Consider the following 20,598-nt stretch of genomic DNA (forward strand, 5'->3'; position numbering starts at 1 on the left):
CTCCCCTCTTAAGGAGAGGAGTTGGCAACTTTATTATTAGTATTATATATACTGTACCATATTACGGTAGTCTAGCGACTTTACTTCTAAAGTAAGCTGGAACTCGTTACTTTAAAAACGTCAAAGGATAGGTAAATAGGTAGAGGTCTAAAGCCAAGTATTATAATACTAATTTCGCGATGAAAACTGGTATAGTTACAAAAACCCTGAATTAACCAAATGTCAGTAAACATCATATAAGGATTATCACTAAATGCTAAAATAGCAATGGGAGACTGTAGGTTTTGTAAGATGTTTTCCAGTTTGATTGACGGGATTATAAATTCAAATTCAAATTAAAAAATCATTTATTAAAGTAGGACATTTTAGCCGCTTTTTTACATTAATTTTTATTTTTTTCCCTACCATGCAGCACAGCACGAGTCTTGAAGAATACCAAGGTTTGTCTATAGCATAGGAGACAAACGAACTTGAGGCTCACCTGATGGTTAGTGATTACTACCCATGATGGGTGATCATGGGTGGTAATCACACACCAGGAGAATTTCAAGTATAAGTAAATATATGTTGCCTTGGCTGTAGAAAAAGCTCTTGGACTTAAGCTCTTGTCTTTAAGGCTTTAATATTATAATGTATGAAGATTATCACAAATGTCACAAAGTATTTTATAATGTCGTTTTCAGGCATATAAACGCATTCACATATTTACCATTAGAATAGAATAAGAATAGAAAATCATTTATTCAAACAAACTTATATTGAAGCACTTTTGAATAGTCATAACATTTTTTTTAATCTACCGCTCATTCGGAAAGCTGTCTCATCACAAGAAGAACGATCAGGTAACTCGTATGTTGCTCTTTTAAATAATCCTTGTAATTTCACACTTTTAAGTCGAAACGTATGAATAGAAACTATGTCTTTCAAATTCAGTGGTAGGTCGTCTCATAAAAGACCCATATTGATACGATATGGAATAAGAGAAATGGTAACTCCTAAGTATATTAATGTATGAAACTACAAAGAAATGTTAAATGTAATTTTAGACTCGAAAAATGAGAGCTCAAATGAGGTCAACTTTATAAAAGTCGGTGCAACTACAATAAACCAAACTTTTGCCATTGTGAACGTTGGGAAAAGTTGGTTTTAAGGGGCTTCCGCGTTTATTTAGAAATTATTTGAGTACCAGATAAACAGGATGACAATATTGAAGTTTATAACTATCATGATTATGAAATAAATAAATATAACTAAGTAGAATTTATTATAGGAGTAAAATATAATAGTAATGTTAATTTTGTTAAACTTAATTACATAAATAAATATAATATAACATAGCCAGTTCATTACAAGCGTGGGGGTAATGTACAACAACGAAAGAATAATGTAAGTATATATTTGTTAGTAATAGTAGTGGATGATAATAGAATGGTGCACCCGCCTTCAGTTCGGTTCGGTTCACAACATTTACGCTCACGGGGACCTGTGGAGAATAATAATATGAACATGAGGTCTGGTCAGTTAGTCCTTTCTATCAAATTTACTAGGATTTTATCACGATGATTTCCAGGGGAAAGCGCGTGGAGGTCATCCTGACAAGGTACGTTGTTTTAAAATCACTAGTATCCAAGACTTAGGCGTAATGCCGGTTGGTCAGGGAGAGAAACACCTCATGCCTACAATATTCACAATTACCTATCTCTTATTTGTTTTCATAATAATGTAAACACTCCAACTTTTTCGCTCCAAAACTCCCGCTGCCTACGTTCAATCATCCGTCATCACTTGTCAATGTCACAAAGATTACTTTGGCTCTGGCCTCTGACGTTCCGTTTCAGGTTACATGATTATTGACTTTACCATTTTTAATTAATGGTGCGTCACACGATAGTTAACAGTTGTTAGCATTGGGGTGAGCAGTCTGCATCACTAACAATTCCCTCTTGTCTATTGTATATTAATTATGTATTCACAAGTAAAAATATCAGTTGTCCAGTACCCAGTTTTTTTTACTTCTAATCAAATACATCGTCTTCAATAAATTTCTCTTCTCTCTCTCTCTCTCTCATAACAGAAGCTCTGTTTACTTTGGGTCTAAACGGCGTGCTTTGAATTATCCAGGTGATATTATTATTGTTATTGGATTGGCATACACATGACTCGCCTTAGATCTTATTACCCAAGTTAAGACTCGATTCTCTTCCAATTTAATAAATAGTTCAAGTCTTCACGTATTGAACAATTTATTAAATTGACAATCCCTTACGCATCGATGTAACTTGACATGCATTGAGGATAGTGTGCGAGGACTCATCAATAAACTTTTAGGACGGGACTGATAACAATTTCATTATCAGCCGCGTGACAAGGGACCATCGTCCGGCGGGTTACGTATGCATACGTCCGGCCCCACGTGCCTGCGTACATGATCGACTCCGTGCGCCCCGGTACGTTTTGTAAATATTTTAAATCGTATTAGGGTTGAGTATTTGTAGATTGAATGGAATTGAAGTTCGCACCCGTTGGATCTTGATTGGACTGAAGAATTGATCTTCCATGTCAGTGACTGTAGCGAGCGAGTTGTATATTAAATATTATTACGTGAAATAAAATATTTTTACGTGAAATAATTAGGCGAATTGCTTATATATATAAATTATATTGTGTTATGTTATATAAACTATCTCGACCAATGTGTGTTGCCAGTGATGACTTACGGAACAGAGACGTGGTCGCTTAATATGGGCCTAACATGGGCTATGAACAAGCTCAGAGTCACTCAGAGGGCAATGGAGAGGGCTATGCTCGGAGTTACTCTGCGTGATCGAATCAGAAATGAGGAGATCTGCAGAAAAACTAGAGTGACCGACATAGCCCGAAGAATTGCGACTTTGAAGTGGCAATGGGTAGGGCACATAGCTCGTAGGACAGATGGCCGTTGGGGCAGAAAGTCCTCGAGTGGCGACCACGGACCGGAAGACGCAGCGTGGGAAGGCCTCCAGTAAGGTGGACCGACGTTCTGGTCAAGATCGCTGGAATGCATTGGATGCGAGCAGCGCAGGACCGATCGTCGTGGAGATCTTTGGGGGAGGCCTATGTCCAGCAGTGGACGTCTTCCGGGCTGCGATGATGATAAATTATATAAAAAATTGAAACTATATATGGAATCTTAATTTCACTGCAGAAGTATTATCATATTTAATAATATGAACATAAAGAAATATATATCATTCATAATATTTTTTATTACTTACAAAGGTTATGTTATTAAGTTATTATTGTTTTGGAATTATAACAATAACTAGCTTTTACCCGTGGCTTTGCTCAAGTTAATTTATCCCCTTAGGGGTGGAATTTATCAAAATCCTTCTTAGAGGATGCCTACGTCATAGTAGCTTTATGCATGCAAAGTCTCAGCCCGATCGGTTTAAAATTGAAAAACTTTCATCCCCTATTTATACCCTTGGGGGTAGAATTAATCAAAATCCTTTCTTGGCGGATGCCTACGTCATAACATCTACCTGCATGCCAAATTTCAGCCCGATCTTTCCAGTGGTTTGGTAGTCCTGTGCGTTGATAGATCACTATGTCAGTCACCTTTGAATTATATATTATATATGTATTTAGATTTCATTGTTGTTGTTTAAATGTAGGTTGGATGTAATGTTTCTTCCAAGTACAGAATTTAACTCTTGTATTTCACATGTAATAAAAAATTAGTATATAATGCATTGTTTCAGTTTGCATTATATACTGATTTACCGGTTACAAGTGGTTGTGGGAATAGAGTGTTTCTTAAATTTAATAAAATGTTATAAATATGATCTATACTTGATTAAACAAAACACAAGTGTCTGTAATAGACTTACATACATAACGAAATTTGGATTTATATGAGTGTAGCAGCATACTTTCTACACGTGCCTTTAGTCCAACTTCCTAGAATTCTTATCGCACGGCACGTGTAACGTTTGCAACGCAACTGCGACCTTGAAGCCGTTGCTACCTGCAAGGACGTGTACGCTGCACGTGTAACTTTGTATATAAGGCCGAAACATCACCTCAATAAAACCCCCTCCAATCGATCCACGTTCAATTCAAACGGGGATCGATATTACGACGGCCTGAGCCGAGGTTCGAACTCCCAGCGGTGCCCTCAGACTAAAGTCGTATCCGCCAGACGGGAGTTGCCTTTCAGCCGCTCCATAAGTCCTTCCTTTTGTTTGGAATGCCATCTGCACTCGCCCCCTATCATCCGGTTAAGTAAAGGCCAGCTGCGGCCAACAGCATTAGAGTAGTCCGAAAAAAAAACTCAATACAATCACTTCTATTTTATCTGTCGTATCTATCAGTTGAAGCTCCCAACTCGACGAAGTAGGTCCTAGACCTAAACCCTAAAGGGACGTGAACATTCATCCCCTCAAAGATAATATGATCTTAGCGGATATTTTTCATCCATCCCCTATCACTCGTGGTAAAGTAATTCAATTCCTCAAATACCATTACTAAATTTCGTTACGTTATACCTCTTTTATTACGCATAATACAGGTTTTGTTGCCATGGATATCAGTACTTATCAGAATCTAAGAACACGAGTTTCAAACTCTTTGATCTCAATACCGTATTATTGAAACATCCATATCACTCAAAGAAATAATGACGTTTGCTCTAATAGCAAAGTATTTTATATTTTAAGAAATATCTTGAAGAGATGTAATACTATATCTGTTTCCATTGTAATTTAATTATGTAGGAATATATCCGACGTTGCGAGTTTAAGCTTTGTTCCAACAGAACTGTGTTCTCTAATTGCGGCATTCTTGGCTCGATTTCACCAAAGAAACCGATCGCGTTTAGTTCGAACTAAACGCGATTAAAACGTTTAAACGCGTTCAAAGCTTCAGTTTGCATTGCACCACTACAAATTTCGCTAAACGCGTTTATAAATTCTGATCGTCTGATTTCCTACAGTTATATCTTTAAACGTATTTAAAGCAGCTCTCAGTTGTCAAACAGTCGTCAATCAAATTGTTGACAGTATAATGTCGGGAATAAAAAGAAAATTGCCAGTAGTGTAAACAAATCCTCAAAAAAATTATGTCCTGTTAATTTATAGGTAAAAGTTGTTGTTTTATGTTTTGTAGTCGTCGGTACTCATTAAATTAAAAATTAAAAAAACTTATCCTAATTATCACATGATTGTATTACAAATATTTCTTAGAAATATTTTATTTAAATTACCCATTGCATCAAATTATTGTATGATCTTATTTTATGAGCGTGTAACACTGTGAACGAATGTGTTGCGGGTGAATAATAAGATGTTGCTGGTCGAGACGATGTATATTACTGATGATGATAAACTGACAATGTATGCATAGAAATAATGATCTTATATACTAAATAACAATAGGAAAATGTATGGTGGGGTGACACAGTTTAGATACAGCAGTGCCTAGTAGACAATATTGAATTTGTCTTACTAGACATTATTAAATGCAATTATTATTTTGATGTATCAGGTGGACGACTGTGATCCCATAGATATTAAATTATATAAAAAAAATATATATTACACACAAAAAAAAAAATTATAAAAGAAATATATGTAAAATTTAAGATATTATGCACTTTAGTAACAATAAAAATTCATTATACCCAAATAACGACAAAATCTTCGACTGTCGTGGGTTTAGGGTCTCGTCGATTGCTTACCATTTTTTCTTGCGTTGGTTTCATCCCTTGGCTCGTTATATGATAACCAAGAAAATCTAACTCATTTGTGAAGAACTCGCATTTGCTCATATTAATTGTTTGCGGCGAATAGTTTAATTTCGCTAGCGCTCTCTTTGGTCTGTGCTTGTTTTTTATTCATCGAGATTTTTGCTTTCGGTGTCCACCAAAATTGCCTATAGCCAACTGTTAGAGTCGGTTAAATAGCTAGGCGGTTAGACGGATGAACAGCACAGCGTTCCGTATTATTCTGCGTCGATTATATAGTTTTCCGACGGTTGTCTATAGGAGCGCGGCATGTCACGTTTGTATGCCTTTTCTTTATATTTGCGATGATATAATATAAATAATAGTCATTTTTCTGACTACGCAATGACCGTAGGTGCGAATTTGATTTAGATCGGTAGTTGCTGCGTCTGTTTGTGTGTGGCGTAGCGGCTTAACTTCGCGTATATCAGCAATTTCTGATCGCAGTGTCGCAATTAGTGACGACAGGTGTGCAATGACGTCGGCGGTGACTGTTGGCTGTACTTTTGTAGACAGCATTTTTGCTTTATTTTTCCAGTTTCAATTTTTCGTCCAGAGATTATATCCAGCAGGCAGTTGTGTTTACTGGGGGTCAGTAGCACGGCAGGATCCTTGTTGCGCAGTATTGCCAACGACTTTTATGCCTCTTGAATATCCGAGCCGGTGAGACCCGCTTCTGGGAAGCCGGTGGAAATGTGCAATCGTTGGTGGTGCGCAGGATGCCGTCAGACAGAGATCTCTTGTTTGATCTCGTCGTTTTCCCAGAAATATCGTCTCGACCACGTCGGCCAGATCACGTCGTAATTTAATTATGCATTCTTGGCATCTAGAAACGATCGTACGCTGAACGCGATCACGTCGGGGTCACCACTGTTGCGGGTGAATAATACGATGTTGCTGGTCGAGGCGATGTATATTACAGATGATGATAAACTGACAATGTACATAGAAATAATGATCTTATATACTAAATAACAACAGGAAAATGTTGGTGGGGTGACACAGTTTAGATACAGCAGTAAATGCCTAGTAGACAATATTGAATTTGTCTTACTAGACATTATTAAATGCAATTATTATTTTGATGTATCTATGACTGTGTCCCATAGAAATCTAAACTTAATTTTAGTAAACGCGGTCTATATAATGCTGGCGAATTCCATTTAAAGTAAAACGAGATCAACGTCGTTCTTTTTCTTTAGTTTACGCTGAACTCCGTTTCCTTGAACTTGTTTATACTGCGATTAGTGAAATCTAGCGTTAGTATCGTAATCCAGGTTAAATATTATAAATATAACTAGCTACTCGCCCCGGCTTCGCATGGGTGTCCATGTATTATAAACCTTCTTCTTGAATCACTCTATCTATAAAAAATATTGCTTCAAAATCCGTTGCGTAGAAGTGACAATTTCGAATAGAATTTTGGTATAAGAAATATAAAGCTATTTTATATCTATTTTATAAGATGATGGACCAGTGATTCCCAAAGTGGTCTATATCGACCCCTAGGGGTCTATGACAAACTGCAAGGGGTCTACAACACTGGTCATCATGTTGTTTTTATAATACTTTATGTATTTAACACTAAACTTTACTACAGTTCGAAATTTACAAAATATCAATACCAGGTAAGAATGGGGGGTCTACCCAAAACCGAAAAATATGGCAAGGGTCTACCACATAAAAAAGTTTGGGAACCTCTATGATAGACTAAATTAGTGGCCTGTATTTCACAATAGTTGTGTGTGAAACGAGATTATGTTTTACAAAGTAACTACGCCGGCTTCTGATTTATCAGCCGGATTCAATGGTAGTAATCAATTCAGGGCCCATATGACTTGTTATATCTGTACGTACTATGTACCTATTGCTGATGGGAGCATTGGATCAGTACGGATCAGTGCTCGCTAATTACGACTCTCTGTACATTTATACCAGACTCTAATCCAGGGCCGTTTTAATTACAATGACAGCTAACCTATACACTAAAATAGAACAGAATAGAAAATCCATTAAACTTATTCTGCGTAAGGTTTTACAATGAAATACCAGAGTTTGTTAAATCTGCCTGAAAAAAGATTTAAATGTGATATAAAACACTTCCTGTGCATAAAAGCTTACTATAAAATTAAAGAATTCGTTAACGACAATAATGCTTTTATAGAAAAACTTAAAATCCATAGCACTGACAATATTATCTGATTACACTAATAATGAGTACGTAGCGATTTCTATGTTGATTGTCGCATGCCTCTTACTTGTTATACTGTAATTATTTATATAAAAAAAATCTATTCAAAAGAGCAACACACAAGTTTCTTGCTTATTCGTCTTGTGATGAATCTGCATTCCGAATGAGTGGTAGAATCAAAATATGACTATTCAAAAGTGCATGTAATGAGTTTATTTGAAAGATTATTTATATTTCTATTTAAGCAGTATTGAATAGTCATAGCATTTTTTTTATTAAGAAAGCTAATAGTATTGCACAATGGTTATTAGTAATCTATTTAAATATTGAATATGTTAAGCCTTCATCTTTATGTTTACTACTTTTTTAGGGGATGCCTACGTCATAGTAACTTTATGCATGCAAAGTCTCAGCCCAATCGGTTTAAAATTGACAAAGTTTCATACAAAGTTTCATCCCCTACTTTATCCCCTTGGGGGTAGAATTAATCAAAATCCTTTCTTAGCAGATACCTCCGCCATAACGTCTACCTGCACGCCAAATTTCAGCCTGATCCGTGAAGTGTTTTGGGCTGTGCGTTGATAGATCACTACGTCAGCCACCTTTGAGTTATATATATTTAGATGGACACTGTTAATTTTTGCATGCCAGTTTCTGGTGAAAAGTGTGATACATAAATTATAATTTTTTGAAATCCTATAAACCACTTTTCAGGCAAAATAAAGATATTTGTATTTAACATATCACGCCGTACAGGTATCCTCACAGAATCCACAATGAATCAATTTACCGTGTTCTCTTTGACGAATATATACTCGGGTGTAATTAACGTGCTATCAGGAATATATTGCAGGCGGCTTATCATTCATTGACAGCCTGCTGGTAATTTGAATTGGACGTATATGATCGCAGTTTAATACGAGCAGTTCCACCTATATCGACTCTAACCTCTAACTGTCTATATCAGTGATCGACCCCCAGGGGTCTATGACCAACTGCAAGGGGTCTGCTACAGTTAAAATTTTACAAAAATTCAATACAAAGTAAGAATGGAGGGTCTACTACACAAAATGTTTGAGAACCTTTGGTGTACCCCAGGGGTCTATGACATACTGCAAGGGATCTACGACAGCGGCCATCTTGTTTTTACTTTATGTTTTTAATACTAAACTTTGCTACAGTTAGAAATTTATAAAAAATCAATACAATGTAAGAATGGAGGGTCTACTACACAAAATGTTTGAGAACCTTTGGTGTACCCCAGGGGTCTATTATATACTCCAAGGGGTCTACGACAGCGGTCATCTTGTTGTTTTTAAAACTAAACTTTACTACAGTTAGAAATTTATAAAAAATCATTTCCAGATAAGAATGGGGTGTCTACCCACAACCGAAAAATATGGCAAGCAATCTACGACACAAAAAAAGTTTGGGAACGTCTGGTCTATTTGATATGTATTTTTAATAATTTTCACTACAATCAAGTGCTAACAGAACCTATGACACCGCTTTACTTTGATGTAGCGGGTTCGATTCCTCGCACGGTGCGAACATTTGTATTCATGAGTATGATTGTTTGTATCGGTCTGGGTGTTTTCTATGTATATTATATATGTATTTTTAAAAAATAATTAAGTATTTATATCAGTTACTTTGACGACCTCGATGGTCTAGCGGTCTAACACATCGCATTACGACCGATGGACCGATGGACATCTATATCTACATATAAACAAAGGTTGTATATGCATTGTCTTTGTTTGCCTTTATTAAATATTGACATCCTTATATATATAGATAAATGACATCGAAAGTAAAACGGCGTGCTAAACTGCTAGATCACCGAGGACATCCATATCTACATATAAATAAAATTGCAGTGTCTGTTTGTAATATTGACAGCTATTTAGAGACTACCCGGAACAAACAGACAGACAGACAAAAATTGTAAAAATGTTATTTTGGTGTATGTACCGTATTTATATTCATATGCATGTAGTAAAAAACGGTTACTTCAATATTACAAACAGACACTCCAATTTTATTTGTATGTATAGATATATATATATCATAAAGATCCTAGTATGATTGTCTCTGCTGTTCCAATTTTAAAAAAATAATATATATATATGAATTATTTAAAAGAGCAACACGCAAGTTTCTTGCTCGTTCTTCTTGTGATGAGACTGCCTTCCGAATGAGCGGTAGATTAAAAAAAACATTGTTATGACTGTTCAAAAGTGCTTAAATTAAGTTTATTTGAATAAATGATTTTCTATTCTATTCTATTCTATATATATATATATATTATAATTACTCACTGTTATCCTCTTCAGTTGTCGCTTCCCCTTGTGCCAGGTGATGACTGCAGGAGGTCGGCTACCGGCTGACTGGCAGGCTACCTCGTACCTGCGTTCAGCGGTTAACACACCACCTTCGCCCATCTCAGTTGGCTTTTTGATCTCCACTGTGAGTGGCCTCACTGCAAACAGGAACGTAATTAGTCAAGTTAGTTTTCGGACTACTCTAATGCTGTTGGCCGCAGCTGGCCTTTACAGCTTCACCGGACGATAGGGCGCGAGTGCAGATGGTACTTCAAACTAAGGAAGGACTGACGGATATGACTTTAGTCTGAGAGCACCGCTAGGGTTTCTAACCTCGGTTTAGGCCGTCGTAATATCGATCCCCGTTGGAATTGGACGGGGGATCGATTGGAGTGGATTAGTCAAGTATTCAAGTTAAAAGAATATTTAATTTTAAACTTTCGTGTTTAATATACATTATTTACTATTGTACGGATACCATGAGTGCGTTTACCATGTGTGTCGCAAAGTTTCGTTAAACAATCTAGTGACGGTAGTTTTTAAATCTAGTATTAATATTATGAATATTGCTGTTTTTTAGAAATATGTGAAGATATAATCATTATATAGAATAAAATAAAGTCGCTGTCGCTGTCTGTCCGTCCCTATGTAAATCCTTAAAACTACGCAACGGATTTTGAAACGGATTTTAAAGATAAAGTGATTTAAGAGGAAGGTTTATATATATAATATATAGCCCGAAGAATTGCGACACTGAAGTGACAATGGGCAGGGCACATAGCTCGTAGGACATATGGCCGTTGGGGCAGTAGAGTCCTCGAGTGGCGACCACGGACCGGAAGACGCAGCGTGGGAAGGCCTCCAGCAAGGTGGACCGACGATCTGGTCAAGATCGCTGGAAGGCGATTTTAATAGATTGAGTAATTCAAAAGGAAGGTTTATATATATAATACATGTACATCCGTGCGAAGTAAGGGCGAGTAGCTAGTAATATATAATAGTAATAAACAATATACCGATTAAAAGCGATATTATTGGGTAAGGTTTTACAGCAAAATACCAGAGTCTGTTATAGATTTGCTGAAAAAAGATTTAAATGTCATATAAAACAGTTCCTTTGCAAAAAAGCTTACTATAAAATTGAAGAATTCGTTAACGATAATAATGTTTTTATAGAAAAACTTTAAATCCATAGCACGGACAGTATTATCTGATTACACTAATAATGAGTGCGTAGCGATTTCTATGTTGATTATCGCATGCCTCTTACTTGTTATACTGTAATTTTTTATATAAAAAAAAACCATCTTATTCGAAAGTTTCTTGTGATGAGTCTGCATTCCGAATGAGTGGTAGAATCAAGATATGACTGTACAAAAATGCTCGTAATGAGTTTATTTGAATAAAGATTATTTCTATTAAACTGATTAAGGGTAAAATGATTTTTGATAATAGTACATGTGATAAGGATGGTGACCAAATCTGAACTGATTTTGAAAGTAATTTATTTTGGAAATAAATTAATTTATGAAATAATACTGACGGAGCATGAGTATAATGTATGTAAACCATACATTACCATACTAGACTGAAACTAGTTGTTTGCGTGAGTACTTCAATGCTATTTCAGCCACAAAGCAGCTTGATTTGTAAGCTGTATTTAGGTTATATAGTGCAGTTGAGAGGGGATTACATGATAATCCAAAATATCTGTCTGTTCATTACGAACACTGATTAGACTTTTTGCTTTTGCAATAGCATATGCTGGTGGTTACTCTATTCTACCAAATTTGAATTTAAATAAAACTATATTATTGTAAACATGTATAATATTCATTTGAAAAGAATACGAGCTGAGTTTCTTATTAGTTCTTCTCTTGTTAGTTTATTAGCATACAACGTTATAATTTAATTTTATCATTGCTTTCTTGATTTAATTGATTGATTTTAGAAATATGAAAGCATAGCGGTTTTTGTATTGATTGCCGCATGCATCCTTATGTAAAATGTGAATACTATAACTATCAGATGGCAATTGTAAGTAGCTTTGACGTGGTCTAGTGTTTTGAGTAGTCATCCATACTAAAATGTCCAGACTTGGACGTGGTGGACCGGGTCATTGGGCTCCCTAAAATATGGTCGAGCGCAGTGATGGCTGGCTCATCCGTCATACTCGTGAACGGGTGCTGCTTGTAGGGACTGGTCTGCTCTAATCACTATGACTGATTTCCTCTTATTAATTGTTTAACCAGTTGGTTATATATTCAATATTTTTTCTATTTGAGTATTTAATTGAATTAGTGCTAATTGGTGTGTAAAAAGTAATAATAAAATTATTTAAAAGAGCAACACGCAAGTTTCCTATCTCGTTCTTCTTGTGATGAGACAGCTTTAACGAGCGGTAGAAGAACGATGTAATGACTATTCAGAACTGCTTCAATGTAAGTTTTTTTGAATAAATGATTTTCTATTCTATTCTATTCTATTCATCTCGATATCATTTCGAACTGACGGTAGATTTTTAGACTTTTTGCTTTTTCAGTAGCATATGCTGGTGGTCACTCTATTCTACCAAATATGAATTTAAATAAAACTATATTATTGTAAACATGTATAATATTCATTTGAAGAGAATACGAGCTGAGTTTCTTGTTAGTTCTTCTCATATCGATATAATTCCGAACTGACGGTAGATTTGACATATCATAAGAGTCTGTAATAGACCTACATGAATAAAGATAATTTGAATTGAATTTGTCGCGTGATTTTGATTGATTCTATCTCTATTTTTCTGCCATATATTTTTTTTTATAATTTCATAAATTTAATATTAAAAAAAAAAGGAACCAGAAAAATATAGGCTTATTGAAAAGAGTTAGTTATTAAAGTAATAATAACAAACTAGTTTTACGTTTAAATGCCGTTTAACTAGAGTTAGTTATTCGTTTTATTGTAATTGCGTATTTTTTACTGCCACTGCAGCTGAGTCTGTTTTAAATCTGCCTGAAAAACAGATTTAAATGGTATATAAAACACTTTCTTTGTAATTTCAATTTTATAATAAACCTTATTATAAAATTTAAACTTAAAATTCATGCTACTCACAATATTATCTGATTGCCCAAGGAGAGAGGTTGTAGTGGTTTCTGTGTTGAGTATCGCATGCTATCTACTAGTTACTGTGTATTTATATAAATTGACATTTATTTAAAACAGCAACACACAAGTTTCTTGCTCGTTCTTCTTGTGATGAATCTACGTTCCGAATGAGCGGTAGAATCAAAATATGACTATTCATAAGTGCTTGTATTGAGTTTATTTATTTACTTGCTGCACCCGCGACTGCATCCGTGTGGAATTTAACTTTATTTTTCTAAAATAAAAGTAGTCTAAGTTACTCTTTATTGCATTAGCTACCTGCCAATAAAAGTTCCATGAAAATCGGTCTAGCCATTTCAGAGATTAGCCGGAATGAACAGACAAACAGACAGACAAAAATTATAAAATATGTCATTTTGGTGTATGTACCGTATGTATATTCATATGCATGTAGTAAAAAACGGTTATTTCAATGTTACAGACAGACACTCCAATTTTAATTATATGTATAGATTAGTTTACTTATATCAAAATTTGAGCGCGTTTGACCGCAATCTCACCTGACGTTATTATTTTGTTGTCGTTATTTTTATTTCTATTTCCAGTACAAATATCTTATTTATATATACTGTGTGTTGTGTAAAATTGAAAAAATAGTATAAAAACAGCAAAAAATGGAAACATCAGAAAACGGCAAGGGATGTTTTCCGCCACAATATATAATTTAGTGTTTGAGTTTAATACAACGTAATTAATGTGGCCAAATGAATTTTAATAACCGGTGAGACCGCGAGGTGGCGAGTTAGAAAAATGCTGGAACTCTCAGTTAAGATGGAGTGGTCTTTATAAAACGCTATTATATTAATTTTGATTTAATTTGACCCTTAATTAAGATTAAGCGAGCGCTGTTTGTTTAAGCTTCAGAATTTTTCCGCTGTCTCGCAAATAATAATGCCATTAGCTTCTTCAAATTATGATTCACTGCAGACGATTTGTTGCGGAATATTTCTGTTTTCAATTAACTTCTTTGCTATTTGTTTCATTCATAATAATCCTTAATTACAAGATAATTTTTTTTTTTAAATGAGTTAATTCCCAAACTCTCAAATAATAATGCCATTAGCTTCTTCAAATTATGATTCACTGCAGACGATTTGTTGCGGAATATTTCTGTTTTCAATTAACTACTTTGCTATTTGTTTCATTCATAATAAACGGTAATTACTGATAATTTTTTTTTTAAATTACCTATTTCCCAAATTCGAAAATATTTTTTTTTTGAAATGAGCTAATTCCCAAACTCTCAAATAATAATGCCATTAGTTTCTTCAAATTATGATTCACTGCAGACGATTTGTTGCGGAATATTTCTGTTTTCAATTAACTTCTTTGCTATTTGTTTCATTCATAATGAACGGTAATTACTGATAATTTTTTTTTTAAATTACCTATTTCCCAAATTCGAAAATATTTTTTTTTAAATGAGATAATTCCCAAACTCGCAAATAATAATGCCATTAGCTTCTTCAAATTATGATTTACTGCAGACGATTTGTTGCGGAATATTTCTGTTTTCAATTAACTACTTTGCTATTTGTTTCATTCATAATAATCCTTAATTACAAGATAATTTTTTTTTAAATGAATTAATTCCCAAACTTGCAAATAATAATGTCATAAGCTTCTTTAAATTATGATTCACTACAGACGATTTGTTGCGGAATATTTCTGTTTTCAATTAACTTCTTTGCTATTTGTTTCATTCATAATGAACGGTAATTACTGATAATTTTTTTTTTAAATGACCTATTTCTCAAATTCGAAAAATTTTTTTTTTGAAATGAGATAATTTTCAAACTCGCAAATAACAATGCCATTAGCTTCTTCAAATTATGATTCACTGCAGACGATTTGTTGCGGAATATTTCTGTTTACAATGAACTTCTTTGCTATTTGTTTCATTTGTGCGATTCATAATAAACGGTAATTACTGAAAATAAATTTTATTGGGTAATGGTCTATTTCTTTAAAAAAAAAATATTCAATTTATTTCTTAAAACTGTCTTCATTCCGTGTAAGTGTAATATTAATAATCTATACATATAAATAAAATCGGAGTGTCTGTTTGTAATATATAAATAACCGTTTTTTTTAGATACATTTGAATATCAATACAGTATACACACCAAACAAACACTTTTTACAATTTTTGTCTGTCTGTCGGTCTGTTTGTTCCGGCTAATCTCCGAAATGGCTGGACCGATTTTGACGGGACTTTTATTGGCAGGTAGCTGATGCAATAAAGAGTAACTTAGGCTACTTTTGTTTTAGAAAAATAAAGTTAAATTCCACGCGGACGAAGTCGCGTGTACAGCTAGTATTTTATATTTTTGCTAAATAGAGGAAACTTTAGATATTTATAACTTGCTCCACTCTAGGATATCTCCAATTTGGTCGCCGAAACTTGTAAGGATGCCCTCGACCGAGTTACTCAAGGACTGCCTAGATTTCGTAAAGTAACTATATATAGTTGTATAATACGATGGTAGATATTTTTCGTATAACTACAAAACAGTTTTGGTAATACTAGTCGAGTGTTAAAGGAATTTAATGCATTGTATATATCACTTTGAATTTCAGAGATTGTCCGGAACAAACGGACAGATAAAAATGTTATTTTGGTATATGTACCGTATGCATGTAAAAAAAACGGTTATTTCAATATTACAAACAGACACTCCAATTTTATTTATATGCATAGATGTCAGGATAGAAAATCATAAACAGACATTCTAACATCAAAATAATACATAAACTACAGAGCTTTTCGACGGAGTTTTTGGCGATTTTTTTAATGTATCTATACCTTTTTTTTTAAGAGACGACTTCAAAAGAGTACTTACTTAATATTTTTACTGTCCATAGTTAAAAATCATTCAGCAGGTGGATTTTCTATATAATGCAATGTATCTCACAAATTAAAATAACTATATGTTTGTGATTTTATAATAAACCAGATGCCCACCCCGGCTTCGCACGTGTATACATATATTATACATATAAACCTTCCTCTTGAATCACTCTATCTATTAACTTAATCCTTTGCGTAGTTTTAAAGATTTCAGCATACATAGCGACAGACAGCGACAGAGACTTTGTTTTATACTGTGTAATAATTTTACGGTAGGGAAAAAATATATAATGTAAAAACTTGACGTTCATAAGCGGCTAAAATGTCCTACATGAATAAATGATTTTTGAATTTGAATTTGAATTTAAATTCAGAAGACATTCAAAAGTGATTATGTATATTAATTTTATTTGAATAAAGATTATTTCTATTTCTATTTTTATTGACCTCCCGATATTTCGACGGTGTTACAACCACCCTGATTTTATATACCATCTACCCGCTGCTCTTCAGTTTACCCGTGATCATGCCGACATATCGGGAACTCAACAAAAAGAAATATTTTGATAAAGAGCTCGAAGTTTAATATTTATGTATTTTTTTAATAATAAGTATAGTATAAGTAAGGAGCCAACAGAATATCAGCGCTGCAGAGTTATCTGTAACATTATGCTGAGTTGGCTACCTTTTCACTTTTGCGGCACATAAAGTCACCTACATTTCTTTTATTAATTTCATGTTTTTCTGTATATCATGTACGTTATGTGTCTATAATTGTGAATAAAAAAATTATCTATCTATCTGTCTAAAACAAACGTAGTAAGATCCTGTGATTTAATAATTATATCTACGACCATTCGTCCACTTGTTTTTTTTTAATAATGCTTTTTTCATGACCATGGATACAAGTCCTTTAGTCGAATATATTTTTATAATGAATTGAATACAAAACATAAAACTTAAAATATAAGAAATAAACTATTATATAAGTTTAGACAGTACAATTTTAGTAATAATTCATTAATATTAATTTTTTTCCGTACATACTGGTACAATGTAGTTATATATTGGAATAAAATAAGCAAAGTGAGATAGCAAATCTTGATTGTACGTCATATGTATGTGTTGCCAATATTAATAATATATCAATTGTTTCCTCTAATTCTATTATTGAATCATCCTCTTTTTTTAAGGGATAATAAAGGGTATTCCGGCGCCGGAAGCCGGCGACCGAATCAGATCCGGTCATGTCGCCAGCCAAAGTTCAAGTCGTTTCCCTCCTTTGTCGCAGCAGCGGGGGCGGAGTACCATAGACATATAAATAAAAGAGTGTCTGTTTGTAATATTGAAATAACAGTTTTTTACTACACGCATATGAATATAAATACGGTACATACACCAAAATAACATTTTTTACAATTTTTGTCTGTCTGTCTGTTTGTTCTGGCTAATCTCCTAAATGGCTGGACCGATTTTGACGGGACTTTTTTTGGTAGGTTGCTGATGTAATACGGAGTAACTTAGGCTACTTTTATTTTAGAAGAATACAGTTGAATTCCACGCGGACGTAGTCGCGGGGACAGCTAGTGTTTAATATATTACATCAACAAACTAAATTTAAATAAATTTGCATTTAAATATTTATAATTGCATTTAAAGATTTCTTGCTTTACTATTAATTTCTTGCTGTTATAAAAGAACTATATAATTAAAGATATTATGATTTATATTTTAGGGTTTTTTTTTAAATAATAACCACAATCGCCAATAATGGTACTTTTTTTTAGTATTTTTTTTTTTATTTATTTTGGTACAAACAGTCATTACAGTTATAATTATATATATATATATATATATATAGATAGTTGATAGACAACGAGTACCGAAAAGTATTTAGTAGTATTATATTAATAAGTAGTGTTGACATAATGAGCCTAGATATTAAGGTTAGATTTTTTTTTTATACATTTTATATTTTACTATAAACAGACGATACAGTAATATGAAATATAACAAAACAATTATAACATAGACAGTGAAGAAAACATAACTATTAATTATTAAGTAAACAAAGAATACCTATATATTATGGTAGTGCAGTTTACGGCACTAATCATAATAAGGGAAAACATCTACTTAATTGCACCTACTGTTGCTGGACTTTCAAAGCGGTAAATGCGTATCAATTTATGAATTTCCTATTATTTTAATCATTATTTTTTTTTTTTAATTTCTCTCAGCTTCTGCTGGTTTTTTTTTTACACTTACGGGCCGAAACCAAGAGCAGTTTGTGTGTGTATCCGCCTTTGTGTAGCGTGCGCATGTGAGCGTGCGTATGAGCGCGTGTGTATGTGTGAGTTGTGTGTACTAATTTTTTTTTAATTTACTATTTTACGGCTCTGGATACAAGTTTTTTAACCAAACATAAAATACAAAAACTGTGTGACTGGTGTGACTAGTGTTATTATTATTATTCCTGCAAAATTTACGCACGATACGACAGGTGTTTAATATTGCTGCTTTCTGTATTGTGATATATGTGTTCGGAGGTAGATTCAAAACGGGCAGGCTGTGTTGTAGGGTCGTTGGTATTACGCCTACACTGGAGATCACCAGAGGGCCTATGCATGCACTGTGCAAATTCCAAATTCTGACCACTTCTTCCTTGAGCTCTGTGTGTTTATTATTTTTTTCTGTAATGGTTTTATGTAAGTTATGACAATTGGGTATAATAATATTATCTTTAGAATATTTTGTAGAAAAACTTAAAATTCAGAGTGCGTAGCGGTTTCTATGTTGATTATTGCATGCCTCTTACTTGTTATTGTGTAATTATTTATATAAAAAAGAATTTGAAGAATGAATAGATGTATTCAAAAGAGCAACACACAAGTTTCTTGCTCATTCTTCTTGTGATGAATCTGCATTCCGAATTATAACATATAAAATAATATATAATAATAATAATAATATCTCAGGACAATTCACACAGCGCCATCTAGTCCCAAGCTAAGCAGAACTTGTGTTATGGGTACTAGACAACTGATATAAATACATGGATACATTTTTTGTAAATAAATACATATTATATATACAAAACACCCAGACCGATACAAACAATCATACTCATGAATACAAATGTTTGTACCGCCGTGGAATCGAACCCACGACCATCGGATAGTAAAGCGGAGGCTGTCATTTACAATTAACATTTACATTTACAATTAACTTAAATGTAACAATTGTTAAATGTTAAAATTAGTAACTGTCAGCCACGCCATACAGCAGTGCACACAGTACAGTAGCCTAAAATAAATAAATATGGCGGAGCCGAAGGATCGACCGCGGGAACTATTACAATGCACCGCGACTCTGACTGTGGTGACCTGGATTATCCGTCAAAAGTATGTACTTACAGAACATGTCCAGAACAAGTGAGAGTTCCCTGGGCGGGACGAGGCGGGAGTTGGTGGCCTGACACGTGAATACGGCTGCGTAGTCCGCCCGCCGTATGGCTGGCCACAGCAGCCGGTTCTCTATGACATCTCCGGTGTTATGCTCGTATTCTTCATCCACCAGTACGCCGTTCACCAGCCAGCGGACTGATGGCTCCGGTCGGCCTGTAACAATATCAAATGAAATAATTAGATGTCTTTATTCATGTAGATCTATTAAGCAACATGCAGGTTTCTTGCACGTTCTTGTGATGAGTCTGCGTTCCGAATGAGTGGAAGAATAAAAAAATGACTATTCAAAGTACAATAAAAAATGAAATCATTAGATGTCTTTCTTCATAGAAGAATAACAAATGAAATCATTAGATGTCTTTCTTCATAGAAGAATAACAAATGAAATCATTATATGTCTTTCTTCATAGAAGAATAACAAATGAAATCATTAGGTGTCTTTCTTTATAGAACAACTAGCTATCCCGGCAAACGTTGTTTTGCCTTAAAATAAAAAAAAAATTTAGGGGTGGACTACCGCTAACATTTAGGGGGATGAAAAATAGATGTTGGCCGATTCTCAGACCTACTCAATACGCTCACAAAATTTCATGAGAATCGGTCAAGCGGTTTCGGAGGAGTATGGGAACGAAACCTGTGACACGAGAATTTTATATATAAGATAACAGATGAAATCATTAAATTAGTGTAGATCTATTGAGAAGTACGCAAGCTTCTAGCTCGTTCTTCTTGTGATGAGTTTGCGTTCCGAATAAAAAACTATAACAACAAACAGACACTCCAATTTTATTTATATGTATAGATGTATAGATAGAAGTGAGGGTCATTGTAGTACCATTTCCACA

The 20,598-nt window shown here is 34.1% G+C and overlaps 1 protein-coding gene across 1 annotated transcript in view; it reads right to left on the reverse strand.

Annotated features, from left to right (window-relative positions):
* The window catches only part of LOC131851627 (nephrin-like), a gene marked incomplete at its 3' end in the record, with an annotated part of 550,959 nt that overhangs the window by 75,312 nt on the left and 455,049 nt on the right, over positions 1–20,598 (reverse strand). The window contains exons 6-7 of the mRNA XM_059202146.1: positions 19,703–19,906; positions 10,274–10,434 (exon numbers count right to left, since the gene is read on the reverse strand). Of these exons, the coding sequence (XP_059058129.1) occupies positions 10,274–10,434; positions 19,703–19,906 (365 nt within the window). The remainder of the gene's footprint in view (positions 1–10,273; positions 10,435–19,702; positions 19,907–20,598) is intronic.

Source organism: Achroia grisella, unplaced genomic scaffold (assembly GCF_030625045.1).
Source record: "Achroia grisella isolate CSIRO2021 unplaced genomic scaffold, CSIRO_AGI_Agris_v1 utg794, whole genome shotgun sequence".
In the NCBI taxonomy this organism is placed as follows: Eukaryota; Metazoa; Arthropoda; class Insecta; order Lepidoptera; family Pyralidae; genus Achroia; species Achroia grisella.